This window comes from Berghia stephanieae, unplaced genomic scaffold, assembly GCF_034508935.2.
Source record: "Berghia stephanieae isolate SIO BIC M18660-M18661 unplaced genomic scaffold, UCSD_Bste_1.3 scaffold186, whole genome shotgun sequence".
NCBI classification, from domain to species: domain Eukaryota; kingdom Metazoa; phylum Mollusca; class Gastropoda; order Nudibranchia; family Aeolidiidae; genus Berghia; species Berghia stephanieae.
The window spans coordinates 7,760-18,975 of NW_027622912.1; the positions used below are offsets into that span (position 1 = coordinate 7,760).

Below are 11,216 nucleotides of genomic sequence, written 5' to 3' on the forward strand. Positions count from 1 at the left end.
CGACAATGGATGACGATGATGATGATGATGATTATCGTGTTTCTGTTTAAAAAATGAAATACTTTAGCAGGTTCCACCCCCACCCCAACACGGATAGACCGGACCCGAAGATGATGATTGTGGTTTTGCTGGCTGTTACGGCTGTGATGAGGATGATGATAATGATGATGATGATGACGATGGCGCAGATGGTGATTATTTGTTCGGTCGCTCAGTGGTACGGTGTCTCTTGTCAGAAAATCAAGCCTTGTCAATGGCCGGATGAGTGACAGTGATTGTTGAAAATTGTGATCCAGACGTTAAGTCCGTGTGTAAGACACTTGACTCAGGTGTGAATGTATTCTTATCTTATAAGCAATGACGGGTATTGTAAAGAGCTTTAATACAAAAAGACTCCAAACAGCGATCGGTACCTTCTGTACGAAATGGATGTATGGTCGATATGGCGTGCCGGAGGAATAAATTAAATTAAATATTGTGAAGTTCATTGAGCATGGTAAATCCTTGGAAATGCGCTTTGAACTAATACACCTGCTAGACAACTCCGATTCCAATATAAACGACTGATTAATATTTCCATATATAAACTATAGTTAGCTGAAAAGCTTTCTTTGTCGGGACTCCAAAAGTATGGAACGAATTAGACAAAGAAATCAAAGGGTCTTTTAGGAGCACTGATTGATTTTAGATTGATTATTACATTGAAATGTGTTGATTATTATTTTATCCATTATTATTAGGGTGGTGGTGGTGGTGGTGGTGATGATGATGATCCCGCTGATATGATGGTGATGATAAATAAATTAAACATAATTCCCTTTATTCATCCCATAGGGGAGATTCGTCTTTCGGGTCTATTCTAAGGGAAGACTGGAATAACCCAAGCGATAGCCGCAGTGCAGCGCCGCAAATTTAGTTAGGGCAAGGTGACTTGCTCAAGACCACTCAGCGGCGGGTGATCGAACTCGGTACCTTTCGGGTGCCAACCAAAGACCGTACCGCTGCCCCTGATGATGATGATGATGATGATGATGATGATGATGATGATGATGATGATGATGATGATGATGGGAACTAACAAAGAATACACAGGCATCTAAAATTGAAACATTCCATATTCAAAGCTAATGTTTTACTTTAAAAAATTGAGCTTTACAATATCCACTAAATGTGATCAAAGCGCTTTGTAAAGGGGTCCCCGGTCAACAGCAACATTTAATATGTAGGACGGGACATGCCGCCTGTTAGGCGATATTACAATTTTTCAGACAAAGACAACGCTGTTAACGGCCAGGTACTCATTTTACACCTGAGTACGGTGAGAGAATGTGAGTAAAGAGCCTTGTCCAAAGACTCAACTATGCACCGAGCGCGAGGCTCGAACCAGGACTTTCCGATCCGAACACGGGTGTCATACCACTAGACCATTATAATGCACTAGACCCATGGCCGACAAGAGTACTATAGTTACGTCATGACTAGACCACATAGCCGCACTACTGTAGGAGTGTTCATTGATAGAGGGATGCGTGTGTGTCATAGAAATAGCCTTAGTGTGTGTGTGTGTGTATGTGTGTGTGTGTGTGTGTGTGTGTGATAGTCAAACTTTAGTAGGTTTAATGAAGTCTTGTCACACACGCGTGATACACCTATACGACTTTCCCTGCCACTGCCACCCAGACACACTAACATCTGACAAGGAGTGAGGGCTGTGGAAGAACCACAGACTACCGTGTGCAAACATTGGCGATTGGTATCGGATGGCAAACTGTGATCGTTTGAATTTGAAATGATTCGAAACACTCGTTACCCCTCCGCTCGCTCGAATCCTGATCGTCTCAAGCTCGTCTCACGTGTCAAGATCGTCTCAAGCTCACAACCCGCTTGATCGTTTTGCGATCGAGTGATCGTTTTACTGACTCGCTCTTCCGGCATTGAGATCGAGCACTGACTCGTGGCTTGGCGCTCGGTCGTCGATCGAGTAAAAGCGATCAAATAACCCAACACTACTACTATCACTAACAGTAGTACTAAACTGTCACTTCATTGTCTCGATCTATCTTCCTCACTTGAGCACCACCGCCGCAGTTACAGTCTGGAACTCTTAAGTCGACCCCGGGACCGAATCCATCCACTCCCACGGCCTCTACACTCTGCCAATACTACTACTACCACTCGCCGGCATCAACTACCCGGTTGTCTCCATCAGTATCACACTCGCCGGCATCGACTACCCGGTTGTCTCCATCAGTATCACACTCGCCGGTATCAACTACCCGGTTGTGTCTCTATCACATTCGCCGGCATTAGCTACCCGGTTGTCTGACTTTTTTACATTAGTATCATTAATTATTAGATGGTTTTATCTGCCACATGATCTTTTAGAGCCGAAATAGGGTCTGTGTTCTCTACTCTAGCTATAGTTTTGCAATCAGATAAATAAAAATACAAAAAGGGTGGTACTCTGCATTTTTCCTTGGCGAGATCTTCTGTCGTTTATGTTGGTATTCTTTTCCGTCTCCGTTTGTATCGGGGTGATGGGAAGGGGGCTGTCTGTATTATCTATCTAGATGTGGGGTAGGATTGGATGTACTGTGTGGGGGGGGGGGGGGTAGAAACAAAGGAAAAGGTAGAATTAGTTATATACAGAATGGTTCTGATTATATTATTCCGGAGGCCGAAGAGTTAGGAGAAGGATGATCGATTCATCGGGTTGTGTATCATTATCAATGCTGAGAGAGAAAGGGGGGGGGGGGGTAAGAATAGACATGGACGCACCTCGTTGTTTGTAACTAGGTTGTTTGGCAGTGAAGTTGGTGAAAAAGTTATGGCTATATCAGTGTGGTAGAGGGGGCGAAAGGGGAAGTTAATATAGAAAAGGATAATACTACAGCAAAAGTAAGGGAAGGAGGAATAACTAAATACTAGGGGAAGGAATATATAATAGTAAGTGATCAGTCAGGTAAATGATCGATAATAGAGGTGTAAATAATATATGTATAAATAAAGTTTGTAAAGCTAGCTAGGGGGGGGGGGGCGGAGGGGAGGGGTAGGGTCAGGTTGTGGGTGTGGTGCAGAGAGTTGAAATGTCTCGGTGGAAGGTCATCTATCTGAATTGTGCTATTAGGTCGGTATATTTGTTCCATCTTGTTTCTCTCTCTTTATCTAAATCGTTTTTGTATTTCTTTTGTATTATGTTAAGAAATATTAATGACATGTCGGTATTAGTGGTGTTTTGTCTGTGTACTTGACCCATCCATGCAGTCCAAATCGCTTGTCTTGCTGCTGCTAGGATGTGTATGTTTATTTCATGTGTTGCATTGTCAGTTTTGGGGATGATATTATGTCTAAATGCTATTTCTGTATGTATGGGTTGTATTGTTTTTTGTATTGTGTTTATTGTGGCTCTAATCAGTGTTTTTGTTTTAATGCAGTTTGTGAAAATGTGTACATTTTGTGTTGGACAAAGCGCTCGGCATAAGGCGCATCTGGGCGTGTTGTTTGTTGGTAAGGCGTTGAACATCAGTCTGTATGTTATATATGCTTACTGTATCTAGAAGTATCATGTTTATGTAAGTTTTCTGAGGCCACTCTCATGTTATCTAATGTTAGTCCTGATGCGTGCATTAGGTCTTGTTCTCTGCGTTTGTTTGGTGTGTTTATTGTTCTGTATATCTGTTTACTGTCTAATTGTTTATTTATTGTGTCTGGGTATTTGTTTACTAGTCCTACGCATTCTTTGTAAAAAGGAGGGAGTGTCTTACCTCCGAAATGGGGGAGTGTGTGGTCGATCTTTTTAAATTGTGTTAGTCGTGTCCCTAAGTAGTATGACCCGAATTTATTTCCTGTCGATTCTTGTATTATTTTGTCTATATATCTGATCCTAGTTGTGTCTAAGGTTCTTTTAATACATTTTAGTCCTGTGCCGCCTGATTCTGTGGGAAGTGTGAGTATTTCGTGTGGAATGGGTTTTGCGTCTTGTAGTATAAATGTGTCTATGCGTCTTTCTAATTTCTTTATTGTGGTGAACGGAGGTTTGAAGATTTTGATGTAGTATAAGATTTTTGGAATAATGTAGGTGTTCACTATCCTGGTTCTATCGCATATATTGGCTTTGATGTATGTGTATGAATGTAGTTTCTTGTCTATATTGTGTACAATTCCACTCCAGATGTGTTTCGGTGTCGTGTGTCTTTGACAGTACGTTATTCCGAGGATTTTAATTGGTTAACCCATTGCATGTCGGGTATCTGGGCTTTTTCGGTTTCTAAGGGTTCGGGACCGAGATTCATGATTTTGGTCTTTTTAATATTTAGTTTGGCACCACTAGCGAGGCCGAAATTTTTGAAAGTTTCTAAAATTTTGTGTATGCTAGGTATATCACTCGGAATTAGGGTTGCATCATCGGCATACGCGATGAGTTTTTTGTTGGCTTTTCCGGGAATTCTGGTGCCTTTAATTTTCGGGTTTCTCCTAATTTTTTCCAAAACGGTTTCGAGACATAAGATGTATAGTTGGGCCGAGAGAGGGCAACCCTGTCGTACTGACCGACGATTTTGAAGGGATCAGATACTTTTTGATTGACTATTACACAGCTGGAGGGGTTGTTGTATAGTATTTTTATCCATCTTCTGTAATAAGGGCCTATGTTGTTGTGTTCTAATATTTTGTGTAAGAAACTGTGTTCTAATCTATCGAAAGCTTTCTCTTGATCGATGGACAAAATGTATGCGTGTGTGTGTGTCTGTTTTACGTATCCTATAAGGTCTCTGATGAAGTTTGTGTGTTGTTCTATTGTTCTGTTTTTTATGCTACATGTTTGTTCTTTGTCTATCAGTTGGGGTAGGTGAATTTTGATTTTGTTGCTTAAAGTTTTCGCTATAATTTTGTAGTCGGTGTTTAGGAGGGATATGGGTCTGTATCGTTTGACGTCTGTTGTGTTGCTTTCTTTGGGTATGAGGGTTATGTATGATATCTTTTGGCTGTTCGTTAATTGTCCTTCTTTGTGTATTTCTTTAGTCAGTTCTAGGAGGGGTTTTTTAAGGAGAGGGAAGAAACTTTTGTAGAATTCTACTGTTAGTCCATCGGGGCCTGGGGATTTGTTTGTGTTCATGTTCTCTAGGCTGTGTTGTAGGTCTTTTATTGTGATCTCTGTATCTAATTGTTCTTTCTGTTCGTCTGTCAACTTCTTTGTATAATCGGTGTAGTGGTCTTGTATATCTGTTGATATTTCGCCACTTGTGTATAGTTGTTTGTAAAAATTGTAGAAGGTCTCAAGGATTTCTGTCTCGTTTTTTGTTATTTGCCCATCTGTTGTTCTGATTTTGTCTATATGTCGTCTATTGTGTAGTTCGTTTTCTATTCGTGCTATTGTGTCGTTTAAATCAGTGTAGTCGTTGCGTGTTTTGTATGTGCTTCTTACTTTGTGGCCTCTGAATTTTCTTTGTTCAATTTCTTTAAGTTTTTCTATTGCTTTAGTAACATATGGTTGTGTTTGTATTTCTGTTTTGTTGTCACGCGCCCTGTCTATGTTGATGATTGTTTTTGTACTTTGTTTCCTTTCTGTTGGTTTTGTCTTGTACTTTTCTCCCTATCATTTGTGTTAGCGTTTGTATGGTCTGTTTGAGGGTGTCCCACCATTCTCGGATGTTGTCATTTGGTATGTTGTCCGCATAGTCTAATATGATGTCGGTCATGTATTGTATGTAATAATGGTCCTGCAGGAGACTGTTGTTGAATTTCCAGTAGGCACTTTTTTGTTTGGGTCTTGTAATTTGGGTGCCGTACTGGGCGTAGACAGCTTTGTGGTCTGTGTAGTCTAATGTGTTCTCTAGGTGTTTAATTTCTGTTATTGGGGTTGTTTTGGATATGTATATTTTGTCGAGTCTGGATCCTGTGTTTGCGAATGATTTAAAGGTGGTTTCTTTCCGAGTGGGAATGTTTCTCTGTATGTATCTGTTAGATTGTGTTTTTCTAAAATTCGTTGTAGTATTTGTTTGTCTATGACTGTTTGTTGTGTTCTATGGTGAGTTGTGTCGCGGGGGTGTAGTGTGTTATTGAAATCCCCTGCTAGGATGATGGGTGTTGATGGGTTTATTTCCATTCTTTTCTCTAAGTCTAAAAACGTTGTCTTTTTTTCGTCTGTTCTTGAGGCAGGTCCGTAGATGTTGTAAATTTGGAATTTGTAGCCGTCTTGAGTCACGTCTATTTTCCCTATTCGTCCTGTGTTGTCTTGGTCGTGTTGGGTAACAGTCCAATTGTCGGAGATTTTTATTATGGCTACTCCTCTACAGTTTCTTTTTTTCTTCTCGATTGTCCAAAATATATTTTTAACTTCTGGTTTGAGTTCGAGAAGTGTTCGTTCTTGTGTGAATTTGTCGTGTATGTTCGTTTCTTGTAACAGTAAGAAGTCTGGTCTTTGTTTCCTTATTAGATTTTTAATGTCTTGTATTTTCTGTCTCGTTAATTATCATTAGTGCTTACGAATGGGTTGGGGTTCGAGAATGCCGCCTGAGAATGGATCGCTGGCATAGAATTCATTTTTACCGGTAAAGTTAAACTCAGCGAGAAGACGGTTGAGTCTAGTTGAATAAAACCGAATTGTGAACCATGAGTTATTACCCGGCATGAGGAAAACGTATTTAATATTATGAGATTTCACTTTAGCCGTTAGATCAGCGGTCTTAATCTTAGCGTAAATGTTTTTCGAGCTTGTGAGGATTATTGGGGTCGTGTCCGAATAGCTACTGTATAATGTGACCTAGTTAGGTTTGAATCGACATTATTATAAAAGGTCGGACCGTCAAGTCCAATCTTTACTGAGATCATAGTCCTAGTATCCATCACAATGGCTGTATCCCAAATGCTACAAGAAACCCTGAGACTTATTCCATTTGATAATCTAAGAAATGTTATCAATCTGCTCGACGATCGTATCAACGGAAGACTGTAGACCATTATGAGTTTGTGGATCCGTCCTATCCTATCGAGGCACTGATCAAAGCTATTCCATTGGATCAAGCTGAATACTACAGAGACGCTCTCAAGAACCGAGCCCGCGAATTGTCGTCAGAGCCGATCCTACGAGAAAGTGACAATCGACACGTGGTTCTTCCAATACAACATCAAGATGTGTGGGGTATGTACGAGAAAATGTTGGCATGTTTTTGGGTGACTCAGGAAGTTCCGTTGGGAAATGACGTAACCGATTGGGAAGAAAAACTCACACCTGAACAACGGACATTTTACGAACACATACTCGGATTTTTTGCAGCGGGAGATGGTATCATCAACTCAAACATTGGGAATACGTTCTTGAATGAATTCCCTCCTATCGAGATTCAAAACGTATACTATGCACAAGGATTGATGGAGACGATCCACGGTCACATGTACTCGTTACTCATCGACACGTACATCAAAGATCCTGTACGCAAAGACGAAATATTTCGATCGTTGGAAACAAACCCCGTCGTTGCACAACTTACAAATTGGGCTCTCAAGTGGTGTAGAGACGTACTAAGCCCGTTGGCCGATCGTCTCGTAGCGTTTGCGTGTGTCGAAGGCATCATGTTTTCGGGAGCGTTTGCTGCGATCGGTATACTCAAACAACAGACCAACGTATTACGCGGGTTCACATTTAGCAACGATTTAATAAGCAGAGACGAAGGGATGCACAGAGACTTTGCTTGTATGCTATACAAAAAACTACTCGTCAAAAGTTCAAATGCTAGACAGATTGTACTTGACGCAGTCGATGTTACCACACGGTTTATGATTGATGCGATGGGCGATGGTGTCATCGGATTGAGTGCTGATAGCATGCGACAATATATACAGTTTTGTGGCGATCATTTATTGAACGAGCTCGGCGAGGAGTTATACTATAATGTGACGAATCCATATGGATTCATGATCGTATACTCCGTGTATAAAAAAGAGAACTACTTTGAGACAAAGGTCCACAACTACAGCAAGATATCAACCGCTCAGTCAACAGCCATAGAAAATGAGTATACAGATGACTTTTAACAACAACAAAAAATTTTGGTTCATTAAAAGATACATTTTATTCGAAATACTTTGTTAAACATTTGTGTTAATATTATGCGTATTTATGTCATCGGTAATATCGCGGTGAGTACAGAGAGAGATACTGACGTCAACGTAGTCGTTCGTATTATCCATTATATCATTCGCGCTAATCACGTCGACAATTCCACTATCGATGGCGGCTTTCGCTATTATATCGTCTTCTCCCGATATCATATTCAGGAAATCGACGCCGGCGATTGGTGTTATCATCTCGACGAACGTCGATCCGACTATAATATAAACTTTCCCGTTAACATAGACGATATTATCTCTGATTGGTATATCATTTCGTATCTTGATATCAATATCAGTATCCCATACTATCATATGAGGACTATAAAAATCGTAGGGATGTTCGGATCGATCTTTGTATGTAGGCTCTGACAACATATTTGCAATGATGGGATGTGATACGTTAGACATTCAATCAGTTTGTGCGCATCCTTGCATGAGGTATACTCGAGGAGTTCCTCGCAGGTGAGACGGCGGGGCCAGCTCGAGACAGACATGGTGATTGAAGCTAATGAAGCAATTGAGTGAGAGTTGCTGTCGATTGTGACGTGGAGTACTGGCACTCGCGACCTTTATAATAATATATCAGCAGATTATCCATTAATCCTCATGCGCGTTCAACCGGTTAATATTTACATATAAGCCGATTAGGATTACTACATTATTCCCTCCACCAAATGTCAGAAAGTCTGTTGCAGCCAAACTTCGAGTGCGTTAATAGACATAATTGGTTGGTTGATTGGGTTAGTAGTAATCAGTCTGAATGATTTATACATTACCAAATTTAGATTATCATTATATATGTCGGGGTTTTGGTACGAACAGAGTATAATCCTTGGGTTATACCATCCGTGACTAATCGTAGAAACCAACCATCTGTGAATAACTATAAATCTTCTGGTTTTAGTGATATTCATCAGATACCGACAAGATGAACGTATCACATCCCATCATTGCAAATATGTTGTCAGAGCCTACATACAAAGATCGATCCGAACATCCCTACGATTTTTATAGTCCTCATATGATAGTATGGGATACTGATATTGATATCAAGATACGAAATGATATACCAATCAGAGATAATATCGTCTATGTTAACGGGAAAGTTTATATTATAGTCGGATCGACGTTCGTCGAGATGATAACACCAATCGCCGGCGTCGATTTCCTGAATATGATATCGGGAGAAGACGATATAATAGCGAAAGCCGCCATCGATAGTGGAATTGTCGACGTGATTAGCGCGAATGATATAATGGATAATACGAACGACTACGTTGACGTCAGTATCTCTCTCTGTACTCACCGCGATATTACCGATGACATAAATACGCATAATATTAACACAAATGTTTAACAAAGTATTTCGAATAAAATGTATCTTTTAATGAACCAAAATTTTTTGTTGTTGTTAAAAGTCATCTGTATACTCATTTTCTATGGCTGTTGACTGAGCGGTTGATATCTTGCTGTAGTTGTGGACCTTTGTCTCAAAGTAGTTCTCTTTTTTATACACGGAGTATACGATCATGAATCCATATGGATTCGTCACATTATAGTATAACTCCTCGCCGAGCTCGTTCAATAAATGATCGCCACAAAACTGTATATATTGTCGCATGCTATCAGCACTCAATCCGATGACACCATCGCCCATCGCATCAATCATAAACCGTGTGGTAACATCGACTGCGTCAAGTACAATCTGTCTAGCATTTGAACTTTTGACGAGTAGTTTTTTGTATAGCATACAAGCAAAGTCTCTGTGCATCCCTTCGTCTCTGCTTATTAAATCGTTGCTAAATGTGAACCCGCGTAATACGTTGGTCTGTTGTTTGAGTATACCGATCGCAGCAAACGCTCCCGAAAACATGATGCCTTCGACACACGCAAACGCTACGAGACGATCGGCCAACGGGCTTAGTACGTCTCTACACCACTTGAGAGCCCAATTTGTAAGTTGTGCAACGACGGGGTTTGTTTCCAACGATCGAAATATTTCGTCTTTGCGTACAGGATCTTTGATGTACGTGTCGATGAGTAACGAGTACATGTGACCGTGGATCGTCTCCATCAATCCTTGTGCATAGTATACGTTTTGAATCTCGATAGGAGGGAATTCATTCAAGAACGTATTCCCAATGTTTGAGTTGATGATACCATCTCCCGCTGCAAAAAATCCGAGTATGTGTTCGTAAAATGTCCGTTGTTCAGGTGTGAGTTTTTCTTCCCAATCGGTTACGTCATTTCCCAACGGAACTTCCTGAGTCACCCAAAAACATGCCAACATTTTCTCGTACATACCCCACACATCTTGATGTTGTATTGGAAGAACCACGTGTCGATTGTCACTTTCTCGTAGGATCGGCTCTGACGACAATTCGCGGGCTCGGTTCTTGAGAGCGTCTCTGTAGTATTCAGCTTGATCCAATGGAATAGCTTTGATCAGTGCCTCGATAGGATAGGACGGATCCACAAACTCATAATGGTCTACAGGTCTTCCGTTGATACGATCGTCGAGCAGATTGATAACATTTCTTAGATTATCAAATGGAATAAGTCTCAGGGTTTCTTGTAGCATTTGGGATACAGCCATTGTGATGGATACTAGGACTATGATCTCAGTAAAGATTGGACTTGACGGTCCGACCTTTTATAATAATGTCGATTCAAACCTAACTAGGTCACATTATACAGTAGCTATTCGGGACACGACCCCAATAATCCTCACAAGCTCGAAAAACATTTACGCTAAGATTAAGACCGCTGATCTAACGGCTAAAGTGAAATCTCATAATATTAAATACGTTTTCCTCATGCCGGGTAATAACTCATGGTTCACAATTCGGTTTTATTCAACTAGACTCAACCGTCTTCTCGCTGAGTTTAACTTTACCGGTAAAAATGAATTCTATGCCAGCGATCCATTCTCAGGCGGCATTCTCGAACCCCAACCCATTCGTAAGCACTAATGATAATTAACGAGACAGAAAATACAAGACATTAAAAATCTAATAAGGAAACAAAGACCAGACTTCTTACTGTTACAAGAAACGAACATACACGACAAATTCACACAAGAACGAACACTTCTCGAACTCAAACCA

At 40.6% G+C, this 11,216-nt stretch overlaps 2 protein-coding genes across 2 annotated transcripts; one reads left to right on the forward strand and one right to left on the reverse strand.

The window, feature by feature from the left end:
- Positions 1 to 6,847: 6,847 nt before the first annotated feature.
- LOC144961237 (ribonucleoside-diphosphate reductase small subunit-like) lies at positions 6,848 to 8,031 on the forward strand. Its single transcript, XM_078894503.1, has 2 exons — positions 6,848 to 6,853; positions 6,907 to 8,031. Exons 1-2 carry the CDS (start codon positions 6,848 to 6,850, stop codon positions 8,029 to 8,031), a joined length of 1,131 nt encoding a protein of 376 aa, XP_078750629.1.
- Positions 8,032 to 9,520: 1,489 nt separating this feature from the next.
- LOC144961239 (ribonucleoside-diphosphate reductase small subunit-like) lies at positions 9,521 to 10,705 on the reverse strand. The gene has a single exon (XM_078894504.1). The coding sequence runs from the start codon at positions 10,703 to 10,705 to the stop codon at positions 9,521 to 9,523; it is 1,185 nt and encodes a 394-aa protein (XP_078750630.1).
- Positions 10,706 to 11,216: the final 511 nt, after the last annotated feature.